This window comes from Leopardus geoffroyi, chromosome A2, assembly GCF_018350155.1.
Source record: "Leopardus geoffroyi isolate Oge1 chromosome A2, O.geoffroyi_Oge1_pat1.0, whole genome shotgun sequence".
Taxonomy (NCBI): Eukaryota; Metazoa; Chordata; class Mammalia; order Carnivora; family Felidae; genus Leopardus; species Leopardus geoffroyi.
This window is the reverse complement of record NC_059331.1, coordinates 108,803,319-108,822,167: the sequence shown is the minus strand read 5'-3', so window position 1 is coordinate 108,822,167 and position 18,849 is coordinate 108,803,319. Positions and strand designations below refer to the sequence as shown.

At 33.6% G+C, this 18,849-nt stretch overlaps 1 protein-coding gene across 1 annotated transcript in view; it reads left to right on the top strand.

The window, feature by feature from the left end:
- MEOX2 (mesenchyme homeobox 2) overlaps positions 1-17,587 on the top strand; it is a 66,172-nt gene extending 48,585 nt beyond the window's left edge. Inside the window, exons 2-3 of the mRNA XM_045494983.1 lie at positions 106-278; positions 16,065-17,587. Of these exons, the coding sequence (XP_045350939.1) occupies positions 106-278; positions 16,065-16,289 (398 nt within the window). The 3' untranslated portion in view covers positions 16,290-17,587. The remainder of the gene's footprint in view (positions 1-105; positions 279-16,064) is intronic.
- Positions 17,588-18,849: the final 1,262 nt, after the last annotated feature.

Sequence of the window (18,849 nt, the reverse complement as noted above, 5' to 3'; positions counted from 1 at the left end):
AAAAGGAGTTACTCAATAAATGCTTCTGGTATGAATGTTGTGATTGAATGCATTTGAATGAATGAAGCAAATCTACTTCTTTCTTACTTTTTTTCTTTTTTTCAGATTCCCAGGAAGGAAATTATAAGTCAGAAGTCAATAGCAAACCCAGGAAGGAACGGACAGCTTTTACCAAAGAGCAAATCAGAGAACTTGAAGCAGAGTTTGCCCATCATAATTACCTGACCAGACTGAGGCGATATGAGATAGCAGTGAATTTGGATCTCACTGAAAGACAGGTAAAGTTGGATATTGTTGTGATTATGATATTTTTAATTGCATTGAATCAAAAATCTTCTCTTGCCATTTTTGAAATATCTAGATTTGTGGTTCTTAAATACCATATGGAAGACAGGTGTTCTATTCCATGATATTTGGGCCCAACAAAATGACAAAATTAAAGATAAAATAGCAGTGTTTTAAGGAAAACTTTATTCAGTTTAAGGAATTATTCTTTATTCTGTAATTGTTTTTAAAATACTATTTCTTGTATATAATGATAGTGAGCAATTTTGTTTGCTTAAATTTTAAAATCTCCTTATTTGGTATAGTAGAAAGCTGGCAACCCCGTGTAAGTTTCCTCTATTGCTCAGGACAGGGTTTGCTACGTTTGTTACCATAACACATTAACCCCCAAACCTCAGTGACATAACAAAAATGTTCCCTATTTGCTCGCTGTCCATACTTACAAGTCCAACATTACAAACTATCACTCACAGACCCAGTCTGACTCTCTGGCATCTCGACATGTGGTGTCCTTACTAACCACAGGAGGTAAGAAAGAGTTGGAAGTTCATGCATTGACCTTTAAATGTTTTCACCTGGAAATGACCCATGTCACTTCCATTTATACTCTAAGGCCCGGAAATCATCAGTGGTTCCACTTAAGTTCAAGGGGGCTGGGAAATGATGGGGGCAAGGGCATGCAGATTATTGGTAAATATTTCCCAACTAATTTTGAAATTATATTGGCCTCAAAAATCCAGAAATTCTGACATCAACTCAGAAAACACTGAAATTATTAATGATCTGTCGACCTCAGTTGATAAAACCTAAAAAATACTGTTTAATTAGTTAAATTTTAGGTACTCTCTTTAATTTTATTTGCTCCAGTAGTGCTTCCAGTGCATTCTTTTTATGGATTCTGATTTGCCCTGGGAGAATCTAGCCTACTGATGGTCAACAGTTGCTAATCTTTAGAAAAACATTCCTGAAAGGCAAATCCAAACAACTTTATGGACAGTGCAGTTATGATTGGCACTCCCAGGACTAGAGTCTCATTTCCTCTTTCACTGTGTGCACCTCCTCTAGGGATCCCATCGGAACCAAAGAAATACCAACAGGGTGTGGACAAATGAATACTATCTTAGGAGAGCAAGTTATTTTATCCAATTTCTTAAATCATCTGCTTTCTTTCTACTAATTTCTGTGCTTCATCTTTTGGTGGGATATTTCTGGGTAGTGGAAATATAGAGAGAAACACTTTTATGTGGTTTTATTTATTGGCAGTTTATATTTTATTAAATATTATGACTAGTGCCTATGTTGTGAAGCACAAAATTCTCCTTCTCTTGAACTTCACATACAAAGTTCCCTCCATAAGTGTATAACATTTGTCACGCAGGAGAGGAGAATCCAAAATCTGCATTACCAGACATCTTTTTTTTTTCCCCATTTTTTTTTTAAACTGGGAACAGATAAAGGAGGGGAAGAATTACAGGTTAATGTATTTATACAGAGAGTGAATTCAATAAAAAGAAACCATGTTTTATATGATACATAGAGGAAACGAATGAGGATTTGCTTCCAAGCTACAGAAATAATGGGATTCAGTACTACTACTCTCTTAGTCAAGAGAAAAGTCAAGGTTCTCTTCTTGGTATTCCAGAGATAGCTGTGGTTATCTGTGGTTATTTGATTATAAAGCAGAGGTTTCACCTTTGGTTTAGAATAATTTCATTTTAGAAGCAATTCTATAAATTTGGCCTGAGAATTTTGAAGGTATTTTGGATATTTCGTTTTCTTCATGAGTTGCCATTCCTGATAGAGTGATGTGCAATTATATGCAAAATTATATACACATTTTTTAAAAAATCTTTTTTAATCTTTATGTTTGAGAGAGAGACAGAGTGCAAGCAGGGGAGGGGCAGAGAGAGAGACACACACAATCCAAAGCAGGCTCCAGGTTCCAAGCTGTCAGCACAGAGCCCAATGCGGGGCTCAAACTCATGAACTGTGAGATCATGACCTGAGCCGAAGTCAGATGCTTAACGGACTTAGCCACCTAGGCGTCCCCCCCTCACTCCCCACACACACAATTTTAATCTTTGCCTTTTTTTTTAAGTTCCCTATCAATTTTGTATCAGTTAGCTTTTTGTATGAATAATGCACTTAAAAATCTTAGTGGCTTGAACCAATAACCAGTATTTAATTTGCTCACAATTTTGTGGGTCAGGGATTTTGACTGGGCTCAATTGGGTTGTTATACTGCTGGGCTTACCTAGATCCATCATAGAGCTGTAGTCACCTGGTGGGTTTGAAGAGCTGGTTGGTCTAGATAGCCTCAGCTGGGACAGCTTGTCTCTGTTGTGTGTGGTTCCATCTTCTTCTAATAGGCTCCCTGGGACTTTTCAAATGGTGGTGGAAGCATTCCCAGGAGTAAAAGAAAAACTCCAATGTACAAGCTCCATGTCAGTGTAGAAGGAGAGAATATAAGGGAATGGATACATGGAAGGAAGGCAACATTTGTTGGAGGCCATTACTAAAACAAGCTAACTATACCTTTATGGGGTAAAAATAGCAAAAAAATAAGTTGAGATATAATTGGGTTTGCGAAGAACTTGAATTTGGTTTTGTACAGAATTTTATCCTATAAAAATCTTTATTCACAATTTTGCAAGTTAATATGAAAGGGAGATGTATCCGTGTGGAATCCAAATTCCCAAAGTTAAGTCTTTAGGTGTGCCTGTATGACTTAGCTGGTTGTGTCTGACTTGTAATTTCAACTCAAGTCATGATCCTAGGGTTGTGGGATCAAGCCCTGCCTCGGACTCTACACTGAGCTTAGAGCCTACTTAAGATTTTCTCTCTCATTCCCTCTGAAGTTCCCCTTCCTGGCTTGCACACTTTCTTACTCACAACAATAACAAAAATTTAAGTCTTTAGTGGGCCACTATTTGTTAGTAAGAAAAAATTGAATTATTATGATAAAAATTTGAACAAATTTCTCTAATTGGAATTGTTTATTCTTAGGCAAGTAACAATCTCCCTAAGGCACAAAATGGAAATTAATACTACCTTCTCAGGGCACCTGGGTGGCTCAGTTGATTAAGCTGAGGTTGATCTCAGCTCAAGTCTTGATATCAGGGTTCTGAGTTCAACCCCTATGTTGGGCTCTACACTGAGTGTGAAGCCTGCTTAAGGAAAAAGAAAACAAAAACAAAAACTACCTTCTCTTGCTTCTACTCAGGTTTGTATGTCATAATAAATATGAAAGTATTTCTAGCATAAACTATAAAACACAAGTGTCAACCAGAGGGGCGAAAAATCTTTGCCATTCAAGACATAGTGAATTGTTTGGTAATAAAAATATTTGTTGAGCTAGATGCTAGAAATTAAATCTTGCTAAAATAAGCTAGACAAGTCTCTGCTAGAAGTCATGGAAGGGCAAAAATCAAACAAGTATTAACAATTGTGATGAGTGTTGAATGTCACAAAAGAGGAATGACAGAGTTGTATGGGAGAATGTTCCTGGTTGTGCCAGCTGTTCATTTTATTCCTAGACTTCTATGCACATGCAGTATCTTAAATTGAGAATCTGAAGGCTTTATTTATGTTTTGTGGGATGAATTTTACTATGCTAAGTTTATCAGAAAAATATTGTATGCTGTCAGGCATCAATTTTGATATTCTTAAAGGTCTGAAAACATATTCCTTCAATATGCCAGCACTCTTGTCCCAGTGAGATATTTTCAGTTTATTTTCTCAAGGTTGGGCTTTTAAAGTTATAAACCTAGAGTTATAAACTGAACCCATTTCATTCGTCTTCTTTTAATTGTCTTACAGTAATTGTAGTACTTTGATTTTGTATTAATGCTATACATGTTTATCTATGTAATCTATATGTTAACACTATATATTGTTAAATAACACTCCTTTTATAGGATTTCCAGATGTAAAATTATTCTAATTATAGACATGCACTTTTTTCATTTCCATTCTGCAAGATTTATCTTTTCATACTTTAAAATAACCTGAGACTTATATCTAACTCCATATTGTGCAGTGTTTTCCTTAACTTTAATAGAACCTTTAGTCTCTTAAAATATTTTTCTTGACTTTAAAAAAGTTTTTCAAGACTTAAATGCAAAGGTAGAACTCATAAGTATATAATGTAAAGGGAAAAATAAATATTAAATAAGCTGCAACAATTTAGGGCAGAATTGTTTTAAGGAAATAACTTTCTCCTAAATGGAAACTTATTTTATAATCAGAAGTAATCTTCAGATGTACTTTCATCTAAGAATTTTATATAATTGCCTATGAAATATACATATGTATAACTGTTATTTGTATATACTCCTACTTTGCTTAGTGATATAAATCATTAATCAATATATTTGCTACATTTTATTACAGGTCACATACATGTAATTATAAAGATTTACTCTGATGCTTAGGTTTCCCTTAAGGAAAAAAGTAAGATATGTTAAATCCTGAAATATCACTCAGGACTTGAATTTTCAAACCCCTATCTGAAGAATAGTTCTGAAATCTCACAAAGAAGTCAGATTCTTATGTTTGTGTCTTCCATAATGCAGTGCCAAAGAAGAAGAAAAAAAAAGGCTCATTCTGCAAAGTGATTCCACATTAGCATATAGGCATTAAATAAAATTATTTTATGTCAAATAAAAATGGAGATACTAGAACAAAATTGAACTTCAAATATTTTTAATTATATAATTTTTTTGTATAAGTTATCAGTCCAGTATCTCCCAGCTTCTAACTTACAGTTTCTAATTTACAACATATTCTTATATACCCTTCTGAATCAACAGCTAATAATCCTCAATTGGCAGAGCCACTTGGAATATTTTGAAGAGCCAGTTAGTCTAAAGACCCTCCTGTCCCAAGGTATTTTTACATTTGACATGCTTATTCTGGCCTTTTCATCCATCCAGGCACACTTGGAGAAAGCTCCTGCCAATTTTTTAATATCTCACAGTGGGAAGAGGAGGGAAGGCAGCTGCATGAAACTATAACAGGAGTGACAAATGGACATTTTTATACAGCTAAGGCTGCCAAATATAGAAAAAATGGGAGATCCATTTATTTCACAAAGCTAATCAAAGGTGCAATGTTGCAGAATTGTAAACTAGCAAAGATTACTGGAATAAACAGACCGAATTCATGATACCTCTGCCAAGATAAATGGAAAATCCCACCTAGTTGGGTCATATTCCATTAGTGGAAATGAGAAGGATTATGCTTTGTTTGTTACTCATAAATCTTTAAATGGCTCAGTGCCAAATATTTTCAAAACAGGCATTGACTTTTTGGATCACTATGAAGGAGAATTTTCCATGTACCAAATAAACAGTGGTTTTGCCTTTTGCTCAGCGATTTACACAATCCCTGTCCTTTGCAAGTTTATTTCTGTAAATTCATATGGACACTTTTTAGCTAATAAATTATTCTCCATGACCAGGTATATTGTCTGTTCAAGGTAATTCAAGACTACCTGTGTAGCCAATGATGTTAGAACATTTTCTCATTTCTTAAGGTAGTATTTAACAGTCACCTGCAGTAACAGTAAGATGTTTCTTTGTTTAAATCATGGTGTGTCTGCCATTTTAAAAGATTAAATATGAGTTGACTCCTACTGAAAAAATGGCGGGAAGCATAAGGTAGAGGAGTTGATGGTGGAACATGACAGAATCTTAGTTTCTAATGTAGAGAGGTATTGCCTGAGAACTGCTGTTTTTTTTTTTTTTTCTAAGAAATGCATATTGACAATGTACAATCTAAAAGCCAGAATCAGAACTATCTTACATACTACAAAACATTACTTCTATGATATAAGAAGAGCAATGAATGAGAGTCGATTAGAGAGCAAGATCTATAAATAAAAAATCAATTATTTAACCCTCTCCCAAATCAATTTTTAGAAATACTATCTATATAAAGTAGAAGACTGAGAAAAAAGCAATTGATTTCTAACAGTTTACAAATATAAATATCTAAATGTGAAATAATAGAAAAAATATTAGAAAAATAAAGCCCCGCCCTTATTGAAATAGCCTTGAAAGTATATAAAAAATCAAGTTTTAAATGCTGTTAGATCAATAGAGATAGAAATATACATATAGGTATATAAATGGATATATACACATACATTCGTATGTATGTCTGCGTATATGTATCTATATATTCACCTATAAAGTGAGCCTTTATGATTCTTGCTATGAGCATTCATCCAACTGATATAATGAAAGCATAAGGATAATTCTCTGTTTAATCTCAGAATTTCTATATTTTATTTCCCAATTTATTCCATACAGAAACAAATATATTAATTTATACTTGATCAGTAAATCAGTAATAACATTCTGAAACATAACATACACCGCATCACAGGATCACCATTTAAAGTGTAATGCTAGGGCACATGGGTGGCTCAGTCAGTTAAGTGTCTGATTTCGGCTCAGGTCATGATCTCGCAGTTGGTGAGTCTGAGCGCCGAGTTGGCCTCCGAGCCTGGAGCTTGGAACCTGGAGCCTGCTTCAGATTCTGTGTCTCCCTCTCTCTCTGCCCCTCCCTCTGTCTGTCTGTCTCTCTTTCTGTCTCTCTCACAAATAAACATTAAAAAAAAGAATAGATTTTTAACTTCACATCTCTTTATCATTTTTCTTTCTCATTTTTTATGCTGGACAGTTTTTTTTTCAAGTGTTGAACTATTTCCAGTTGTTAAGGTTATTGACTTTTTTGTGGTCAGTGCATATGAATATAATAGTAATAATTACTATTATTCTTAAAATAGTATTAGCTCTAAGGAGGTGGTTCCTAAATCTAAAAAATTAAATGACAAGTATAGTGAAGGGTTATATATATTATAATAATGGACTTAAGGATGTCTAGAAATAGTCAGAATATTAATTTCATTAAATTGAACCATAGGAAGTTGCCCATTGTTCTTGTATCCTGTTAAAAATAGTGTGCTCCTATGTTTAAACCACATATTTATATTTGATAGATTTCACTTAATTAGATAAAGGTTAGAAGAGGCGGTTAGTCAAAATTATATATACTGACCGCGATATGTTGCTAGCTATTGTTACACATCATCCCAGAGATCAGGCAAAATATTGAGAACAAATACTGTCATGCTAGTTGATCTCATTGGTGTGAACAAAGTAAGTACCAATTGTGGCTCAGAATACACAAAGTCCATACAGAAAAGATTTGCTAGTCAGGAGTTTTTTAACACAATAAAAGATAAAGGTGCCTGATTTGGTTTTGATTGCAAATGTCAAATATCAAGTATCCACACAAATTTGCAGAAGTCATATGTCATACTATACTCAGGTAAACAGTTAAGATAACCAAAGGTACACCTGTTTTTTAACTGTATGAAAAATAGGGTTAGGAATAATGAATTTTGATTATAAATTAATATTATTGAAATAGACCATTAAGTTGAATTTCATTAAGTATGGCAGAAAAGGTATTGTGGTTATCATCTATTACTATAGTGACATTTCTCAAAAAAATCAATTAAAAGGAATCACTCCTCTAAGAATTTTACTCATCATGTGAATGGCTACTTTGGTTTGCATTTTTAGAAAGGAGAATGTTCTGTTGGCTTGTAATAATACCCATAACATTACAATTTATTATGGAGAATTTCATTTGTTGCCTCAAAAAAGTTTTTTTGTTGTTGTTGAATATATAATTTGCTTTTGACTCACAACAGCTGATGTGTATTCAGTTTGTTTAAAAATACGCCAAATAGTAAATGTTTTACGACTACATTAGTGAGCCTAATTCTCAAGCATTCGAAAGAGGGAAGAAAAAGGAGCTTCAAAAGTGAAAATCATAAAGGCGAGGAAATGATTCATTGCTGAAATAGAGGATAAACATCAAAACCAGCCCTCCAAACAAGAATTCAGTCTTTAGTCATGGAATATGTCCTAATACCCTTCAGCCTCCTACACATACAAACAACCACTTCCCAACCCCATGTTTCATGGCTGTAGAAACAGGACAGTTAACTGGTTGCTCCCATGAATTTCTTGGAAATGGCTGAGGGATTCCTTTTCTGTATAAGATATAAATCTATTCAGGCAGGAAGAGTAAAGAAGCTTTCTTTTCCTCATTTTTCATGCTTACCTTATGGAGCATTCTTGGTTGTAATTCTTCAGTTCAACTGCTGACTTTGCCACTGAATTACGTGGGTAAGTCTTTCTAGGGCCTATTTACCTTGGCTTACTAGATCAGCTGCCATGACCAAATATAATCACAGGGAATGTGATTAAATCTGAAAATTGTACTTATAAAAATTATTCTTTGCATGTTTTCACATGGTAAAGATGTGAACAAATGTTTGTTAGACCGTGTATTTCAAGTGCCCAGATACTAATGAAAACATTTGAAATATTAAAGCTACAAATTCCAGATGTTTAGAGACCTCTAGATATGTCACTGAAATAGTCCATTTTCGTCCAGATGTTTGGTATTACAATAGTTTCTTCAAAGGGCAGATATTTATGGTGTTATATAAATATGGGTTACAGCATTGGGTAGTTCAACATTCTCTCAGTCTCCTTGCCTCTGGCCACCTTAGGAAATTGTATGGCAGTTGCAGACACATATTTCATTTGCGTTCTGCTGTGATATATTGTGAACCCTAAAAAGACAGGTATTTTGAACTTTTATATAGAAGGATATAATGTGAATGACTAAATAAATTAAATAAAAAGGTAAAATGAATGTTTACCAAGTGGCAACAATGATTCTCACAGTATTATTAAATACAAAAATATGATTACTAGATTCTGAAATACATCATTTGAATAAATTAATCACAGCAAAATCTCTTGGCTGCTTTATTCAGTAAAAGGAATCAAGATGGGAATAAATGCTTTCCTGTTTATTTAGATAGTATTTTGATCATCCAGACAATATGAATACTAAATACTTTGTTGACTAAGGAATAAAAAGTGAGAATTCTTCCTAATAAGTAAATGTTCTGAAAAGTAAGGTATATAACTGACCACTTTAATTATTCACTACTATAATACAGCAGGCTATTATATATTTGTTACTTTTTAACATGAATATTTTTTGAAAAATACCTGCATGCCTAGATATTAAGAGTCTATAAGGTTTGGTTCATATGGTTTGATTCATGAATAATAGTATTTTTTCATAATTCAGATTCTTGGGATAAAGAATTTATTTTATTATTTTTTTAAGTTTATTTATTTATTTTGAGAGAGAGTGAGAGAGAGAGCATGTATGAGCAAAGAAGGGGCAGAGATAGGGAGAGAGAGAGAGTCTCAATGTAGAGCCTGACACGGGGCTCAGTCTCATCATCATGAGACCATGACGTGAGCCAAAATGAAGAATCAGACGCTTAACCAACTGTGCCACCCAGGTGGCCCGATAATTTTTTTTTATCAGAGTTGTTAATCATACTACGTAACATGACAATACACACTTCATATGGAATCTTGCCTTAGATCTGAGCTTAAAAATGGAAATATTTGAAAAGCAAAAAAAAAAAAAAAAAACAAAAAACAAAACTTCATTATCTAGTACTTTTCAGAAAAATGGTAGACTAGAATATAATATTGGCTTAGGACCCCCAAAATAATAAAAGCTCACAGAATTTGTATATCATGCTCCAAGATGAACAGATTTAATTGTATGCAAAATGTTTGTTGATCCAATATCCTAGAACCTATAGTATTACTCTATGTTACTGGGACAAAAATTTCAGATACCAATAACATCAAAAGCACGAGATTCTCAGAGAAAAGAATTTGCTATAATAATTGTGTGGCAGCATAAACTGAGAGGCACATTGAGCCTACGGGTAGAGTTCTATACCATATCATGGAATATTAGAGGAATCTCTTAACAGTGAATTCACAATGATACCAACCAGAACAACAGTTTACATATATTCCTTATTTTATTTTATTTTATTTTATTTTATTTTATTTTATTTTATTTTATTTTTTGTGTTTCATTTCATTTCGTTTTGTTTTGAGTGATAGTGTCCCAAGTAAGCTCCACACTCAGCATGGAGCCTGACACGGACCTTGAGATCCCACTACCTTGGGATCATGACCTGAGTCGAAATCAAGAGTCTGATGCTCAACTGACTGAGCCACCCTGGCACCCCAATTTAAGGATATTCTATAAAGTATGAAGCTAATCCTTATACCAAAGGTTTCGTATATAGCCAGTAAACTGTTACTTACCATGCCTCTTTTCTTGACTCTGAATACCTAGGGACTTTATCTTATTTATTTGTACATTCCTCACTCTAACGCCACCCAGTTTTTATCTAAAATATTAGCTGTTGCTAACATTCAGTACTATCAAGTACATGAATGAATAGATAAATGGAGCTTGAAAGTCACCAAGGAAATGGGAGATTAGCTTTACTTTGTCTAGTTTATAAATGCAGATTATTATATGAAACACACGTGTAAGCTTTAATTAAAATAAATAGTATATTTGTCTCTAAAAATGAAATGTCAGGGGATACCTGGGTTGCCCAGTTGGTTAAGCGTCTCACTCTTGATTTCAGCTCAGGTCATGATCTCACAGTTCATGAGTTTGAGCCCCATATGGGGCTCTGGACTGACAGTGTGTAGCCTACTTGGGATTCTCTGTCTCTCTTTCTCTCTGCCCCTCTCCCATGCTCATGTTCTTTTCTTCAAAATAAGTAAATGAACATTTAAAAAAATTTAATGAAGTGTCAAGCATTTGAATGATTATGCTTTAGCTAACTTACAAAAAAAAACAAAACAAAAGCTATTTTTTTCAATTCAACCAATGAAGCTGGATTATAAAGTGATACTAAATTAAACTATTGTTTACTTATTTTTGAAACTGTGGTTTTTAAAATTTTTTCCCACATTTATTTTATTTTTGGAGAGGCAGAGAGAGAGAGAGAGAGAGCACAAGTGGGGAGGGGCAGAGAGAGAAGGAGACACAGAATCCGAAACAGGCTCCAGGCCCTGAGCTGTCAGCACAGAGCCTGATGCGGGGCTCGAACCCACAAACCGTGAGATCATGACCTGAGCCAAAGTTGGAGGCTTAACCGACTGAGCCACCCAGGTGCCCAAAACTGTGGTATTAATATTCTAATGGAAATATTGATTTATAATCTAGGATTGCTTTTATAGATTTGCTCTTAATACTGTGATGCTAGTAGAAAAACATGTGCTTTTCCCCAAAATCTTTCTCTCATTTCATTTCACCTCAATATTTTATAGTATATTAGAAAATAAATCTGGACACACTGACTTTTGATATTTTGCATTCTTCCTTTCTAGTTTTATAGGATATACCTATGATATATTTGTTGCTGGTTTTTGTCTTGTTATTAATTTCATGTAGTTTTGGTATCAAATATGTTATCTGACCTCTAGAGAAAATAGTAAATAATTGCTGTATAATTATCAAATGCTTTCACACACACACACACATATATATATATATATATATATATATATATATATATATACACACACATGTATGTGTCTTTATGTATGGATATATAGCTACCATTGAATACTATGAAAGTCTTTTATCAGTCTGTTTAAAAAAAAAGAAATGGCAAAATTTCACATGGTAACATAGAAAAGAACACAAAATAGCCTATACGGTCTCTAAAATCAATACCATATTCTTACATTTTTCTCATTTAGAATTGCACATAACAGGTTTTATACTGTTATTATAGAATTACTGTACCCCTTCTCACAGAAAAGGAAATAAGTATAGATTTTAAAAGAAACGTATTCCTCCCATTTTCTGCCAAGATTATTTTGACTGAACGTTTCAGCTCTTGGTGACAATGATGATGATGTGTTTCTTCCATCTGGAATTGTCCATGGAGAAAATGTCCCTATGGAGAATCTTGAAAGGCTCATTATTCCAATATTACAAATATGAAAATTGGGGCAGAGAGAAGTATAATTTTCTCAAATTCACACAGAAACTCAGAAGTGAAGCCAGGAGTAGAACCCAACTCATGTGGAAAAGATCTAATGCAACATGCAATGTAAAGCTTGCAAAGGTAATTAAATTGAGTAGTATAATTACCTAAATTATAGTACAGGAAATAGTGTCATATTTACAAACCTAATTATATCGAGTAGGAGAATTACATGAATGATAGTAATCATATGGATGGAGTTCACATACTTTATAAGCTTTACTTTTGTATTCTAACTACTTAAAAAGTAGGGGTTTGAAATATAACAGGAACAACAACAACAAAAGTCCAATCTGAAGCCAAACTACCCCCAGATTTAAATTCTGGCACCACATTTTCCCCTCTGTGTAATCTTAAACAAGTTACTTAACCTCGGCGTCTCAACTTCCTCATCTATAAAATAGGAATAATGTTAAAGATATCTGGAAAAATTGTGACTATTAGAAATATTACATAAACCATACCTATAGTAGAGTTGTCTAGCCTTAAATAGATATATAATAAAAGGTAACGGCTCATCGTTTTGATATTAAGTAATAACACCTGAACATCCATCAGCTAGTTTTTGTTGTTGTTTTTAAAGTTTACTCATTTTTTTTTTTTTTAGTGATCTCTATACCCAATATGGGACTCGAACTCACAACCCCAAGATCAGAGTTGCATGCTCTACCAACTGAGCTAGCCAAGTGCCCCCATCAGCTAGTTTTTAGTCATTCTTCTTTCATTTTTCTGAGTTCTTAATCAATCTTTTTCAACATTTTCTTTTTTTTTTTTTTAATTCCCTAATGGATTAAAGTAAGAATGAGCAATGTATGATATAAAATTTCAGTTATGGCCTCATAGGCCAGTGAAAATGCAGTTGAGAAATGTCTTAGGTAATTTTTTTTTTTTTTGGTGGAAACATCTGAGGAAATTGTACCAATTTTTATGGAGTATTGTGATTTGAAGTCCACTAAAATAAATACACTTTTTTGGAAATTTAATATATTACTCTTCACCTTCTTTTTAGCACTGTGCATTTACAGAAATTAATATTGTTCCTAAAATGAAAATGGAGACTGGGGTGCCTGGGTGGCTCAGTCGTTAAGCGTCTGATTTCAGCTTAAGTAATGAATTCACAGTTTGTGGGTTTGAGCCCCGTATCAGGTTCTGTGCTGACAGCTCAGAGCCTAGAGCCTGCTTTGGATTCTGTGTCTCCCTCACTCTCTGCCCCTCCCCCACTTGCAGTCTATCTCTGTCTCTCTCAAAAAGAAATAAACATTAAAAAAATTTTTTAATGAAAATGGATAATATTGAAAACATTCATGAAGTAGACTAAAACAGAACTATCTCTACCAGATATAAAAACTTATTATGAAATTTAATAATTAAGGCTATAGCATACATGGAAACTTGGTTTATGACATAGTTGAAATAGCGATCACTTAAGAAAAAGGGTGGACTATTTAATTAATGGTTTTGCAGCAATTTGTTATCCATACAGAATAAAGTAAAATTTGATCTTTGCACTGTATACTAAAATCAATACTTCATGGATTAAACCCTTCAATGTGAAATGCAAACCTTAAATGTCATAGAAGACGACTTAGAAAAATATCTTAATGGCCTCAGCAGAAAGAGGGTTCTTAATGAAGACAAAAATGATAGCAATTGATAAATTTGAGTATTTATTTCTTTTTTTATTTTTCTTTTTAATTTTTTTTTTAATTTACATCCAAATTAGTTAGCATATAGTGAAACAATGATTTCAGGAGTAGATTCCTTAGTGCCCCTTACCCATTTAGCTCATCCCCCCCTCCCACAACCCCTCCAGTAACCCTCAGTTTGTTTTCCATATTTATGAGTCTCTTCTGTTTTGTCCCCCTCCCTGTTTTTATATTATTTTTGTTTCCCTTCCCTTATGTTCACCTGTTTTCTCTCTTAAAGTCCTCATATGAGTGAAGTCATATGATATTTGTCTTTCTCTGACTGACTAATTCCACTTAGCATAATACCCTCCAGTTCCATCCACTAAATTTGAGTATTTTAAACGTTAGGGTTTCTGAGCATCAAAAGACACTCTAAGGAAACGAAAAAGACTATAAATTGAGAGAAAATAGTAGCAGCCATATAAGCACAAAGCATTAAATTAGCATTCAAAATATATTTTAAAAGTCTATAAAGAATAAAACTAATTTAAGAAGACTTCAATGCCAACGGCATATAGAGGGATTTCACAAAAGAAGATTTAAGCATCATTTTAAATATACTTTACTCGTTAGTAATCAGCAAATGCAAAATAGGAACATGGTAAGATAACATTTATAGTCATTATATTGGATAAAAATTGATAACTCCAAATGTTGATATAGATGTGGATCAATAACAACTTTTACACTCTGGACTCTCTGTGTATATGTGGCAGCAGTGGATAAATTGATGCAATTTTGAAAACAGTTTTTCTGTATTATCATGTTAAGTTGAATGATCTATACCCTGTGACCCATTGATACAAACCCTGGATATATACTCAGAGAGGTTTGATCATATGTTTCTCAGAACACAAATGCAAAAATGTTTACAGTATCATCATTTATAAAAGGGGGGGGGGAGAATTCAAGTGCCCATGGACAGAAGAGTGGATAAACTGGTATATTCATACAGTGGAATAATATACAATCATAAAGAATGAATGACTGCAGTCTCTTGAATCAACATGGATAGATCAAGAAGCATGTAGTTAGAAACATTCCATTTGGATAAACCTAAAAGACAAGCAAAATTACACAGTACTTTTTCAGGTCACATATTGTGAAAAATACTTTGTGTTGTTTGCTGGTTTTATTTGAAGGATTGGAGATGATAAGCATAAAAATTAGGGTTTGAATGGAGTAGACAGATCAATGAAATGTAGAAGGGACAGTTTACAAGAATACATAATGATGAGAAATGCAATGTGAAAGGAACATAAAGTTCCTCTAAAACAAGAAGATAAAATGTGCCAATATTATTCTGGTTCTGAAAATAAATGGTCATTTAATGTATATTTATTTAATTTTTTGTTTTATGATATATATGTACATATACCATATATATATATATATAAAACTTTAATGTATCAGGCAAATTCAATTCAATTTTAGAAGGAAAACTTATGTCTACAAAGCTGATGTGAAATATACACGTGTATATAGTTGTATGTATATATATATATATATATATATGTATATGTATAGAGAGAGAGAGAGTTCAAAATATGATATATAGTTTATAAGATGAACTCACACCGGTGGTACGGTCACATACAGCTTTGTGAATGCAGTAGTGGGCTGCAGTGGCCGAGAATGGTCCTTTAAGATACAGCTTCACCAGTAGCTCTCTGAGTATGTTTCAGATTGGTTCAGGAATTGACAGCTGGATGTCAAATCAAAGGACTTGGGAAGAAAAAATGTTTGACCAAGAAAACTATTAAAATGTTGGCTGAGATTCATAGAAACTCTTTATAAAGCCAAGTACCCTTGAGCAACCCAAAATGACAGCATTCTTTCCCATCTATTTTTTAATACTGTATGTCATAAAATACAAAATAGAGTACTTTGTGTGCATCTTCTGGAAGTTTAAATCACTATAATCAGTATGGGATCTGATTAAATTCAGTGCTGGTTTATTTTCATATTCAGTCCTTCACAGTGTCCTTGTCTAAGTCTTTGAGGAGTTATTTTTTCATTGACGACAGAAAAGGAGGGGAAAAATGCCATTTCATTTTCTTTCTTGTTTTTCTTTCTTCTGTTTGTTCCTTTTCTTTGTTAAGGTGAAAGTCTGGTTCCAGAACAGGCGCATGAAATGGAAGAGAGTAAAGGGAGGGCAGCAAGGAGCTGCAGCTCGAGAAAAGGAACTGGTGAATGTCAAAAAGGGAACACTTCTCCCTTCCGAGCTCTCGGGGATTGGTGCAGCCACCCTCCAGCAAACAGGGGACTCTCTAGCAAATGAAGACAGCCACGACAGTGACCACAGCTCAGAGCATGCACACTTATGATACACAGAGAGGATCAGCTCCATTCTCAGGAAAGAAATGTCGTGATGGCAAGCCTTACTCAAACATCGTTTACACAGAGAGATGACTATGACAGTGATTTTTAATTATTATTAAATTCAGGCATCTCCAGTCTGTTTTCATGATTTATAGAGGGTTTACACTAAGTGCCACTTATTAAAGATGCTTCCACAGTGAAGATGGAGGTGAACTTGCTTTGACTGTTCCAGATGTGTTGGTCGTGTGTGTGACAGTAAGTAGGTATGTTTGCTTTTGCTTGCACTGAAAATTAAATTGCTATCAAGAGCAAACTATGAGACCTTTTAATTCAAGATGCCTTCAGAGTGAAGATGCAGAAGACGAACTTGCTTTGAACATTCCAGATGTACAAGGTCATGTGTATGACAGTGGGCAGGTATTTGCTTTTGCTTGCACTGACACTTAAATTGCTATCGAGAACAAACCATGAAACATTTTATCCTGAATAGCCACAGTGCCTGAAATCATTCTTAAGTGGATAAAAAATGTATTTTAACTCTGTATATATTACCCTTAAGTCATTTTCCTGTCTTCACTAAGTTTAGCAACGCATTCATATTAGCTGATGAAAATAGGCACTTACGATGACAACCAGAACCAACTTCCTGTCTGTTTATGCATTTTGTCATCCCAGAAACAATCAGCACGTGCTTACTTGTGTTCAAGTAGAGAAAAATACATTAGAGTCTGATAGGACATATTCTTGTACCACAGACAAAACAAATCTTATGTTGCATTTTCTATCAACTGCTGCTAATACATTATTATAAAACTTACCTAGCTCCTCAATTCTTCCTATCTTATAGCTTGACAAAAAAAATTAGGATCATAGGCAAATCAGTTAACTTGCAGAAAGAGCTTTGTATGACAAACTTTGTCTGATTTTATTTCTTGAAAATGCTAGCTGTTGTATGATTTAATTAACAAGAAAAATATTTCCCTTGATTGGTGATGGTATTGGACAAGTTGCAAAGCAAAATTGACTCCTCAAGTTGGTAAAGATAAAATTCTGAATGTCTTCAAATTAGATTCAGTAAAAACATTATTTTTTTCATATATGATGTATTCATGCAGAACAACAATCTTTGTATTTTGTAAAAAAAAAAAAAGTGTTTAATAAATGACCCTTTGTAAATAATTTTGGTCTCCCTACTGTGATTTTCTAAATTGTTACAGGTTTTGATGTAAACACTTAAGAAAGTTCCAAATTCATCTGCATTGTATATATCCAGATGATCATAATAAATGAATCATCTACAGTTTCCTTTTGGCTTCTGAAATTGTTTATTATGAAAAAAACCAATCAATCCTGGAGTAATCAAAAAGCATATAAGAACACGTATATATTAAGTCACTTTTCTGATTTGAAGAATATGCGGAATGGATTTTGTGTGTATTTTATGAAATTGAAGATAGAGGAAGGAGAAAAAGTAGTATTATTCACTGTTATGAGGTAAAGGGAACAGTCATACATTTTGAAACTTACATATAATAGATATGAATCCAATGATTGTTTCTACATCAAAATATTCAGAGTTTTTGATATGAAAATAAGCTAAATATGCTAATCCAAATTCTTACGAACATTACCAATGTAAGAATATTTAGGATTATATTAATGTATTTTGTTTCATGCATGATTACACATACATGGGATACCTAAGTTTTCCTGATAACTTTATAATACTGTTTTTCATTTGTTCTATATTGTAACATAAAATATTTGGTAATCTCCAGTAACTCCCTCTCCCCACTAATTAACTGAAAATAGAAATAGAGAAACATCATCAGTAAAAATTTCCAAAACTTTATTTAATCTTATTTTCTTTAGAATGGTGAGACTGACAAAATAGATTTGATTAATCTCAACCTACTTAGTCTAGCATGGTATATATAAAGTACTGAAGAAATTTAAAAACTTAGACTGTTGGCGTCAAATTTTTCCCTTTGTCTAATAAATGTAATCACCGCAGTTAGCAGTATTTCTGAATTAACTTTGGGGGGAAAAGACCATTCAGATTGACACCTTCCAGGCATGAAGCAAACACTCTTCTATCAATCACTTGAGTCAATACAAAGTGTGTTTGTACTGATGACATCTACTTGGGTGGACTGACTTTCTTATTTTAAGATTTAAATTCAAAACGTCTTGAAAAATTGGAGAAGTGGGAAGATATAAATCGAATTGAGTTCAATAGGGACAAAGTGGAGATTAATTCATTTGGCAGAAAAATAATTTCCAGAAATAAGAGGAAAAGACTGCTTAGGAGTAGCTAGAGAACTAAGGGTTGTGGCCAAATAGAAAGATATAAGAATTATACTTCCGTGTGACAAATGAAGTAGGGAAAAGTGACTCTGAATATCTATGGCAGTTAGGAAATGTGAGGCATTTGTATTGTGGACTCTTGGAGAGTTGAAAGCTATTCTAAAATGTATGAAATTTGACTCCAGAAACCATGAAGAATCACCAGGCAGGACAGACCACTGGCTGACCGAAAGGGGGCATCATTTTATTCATAATAAT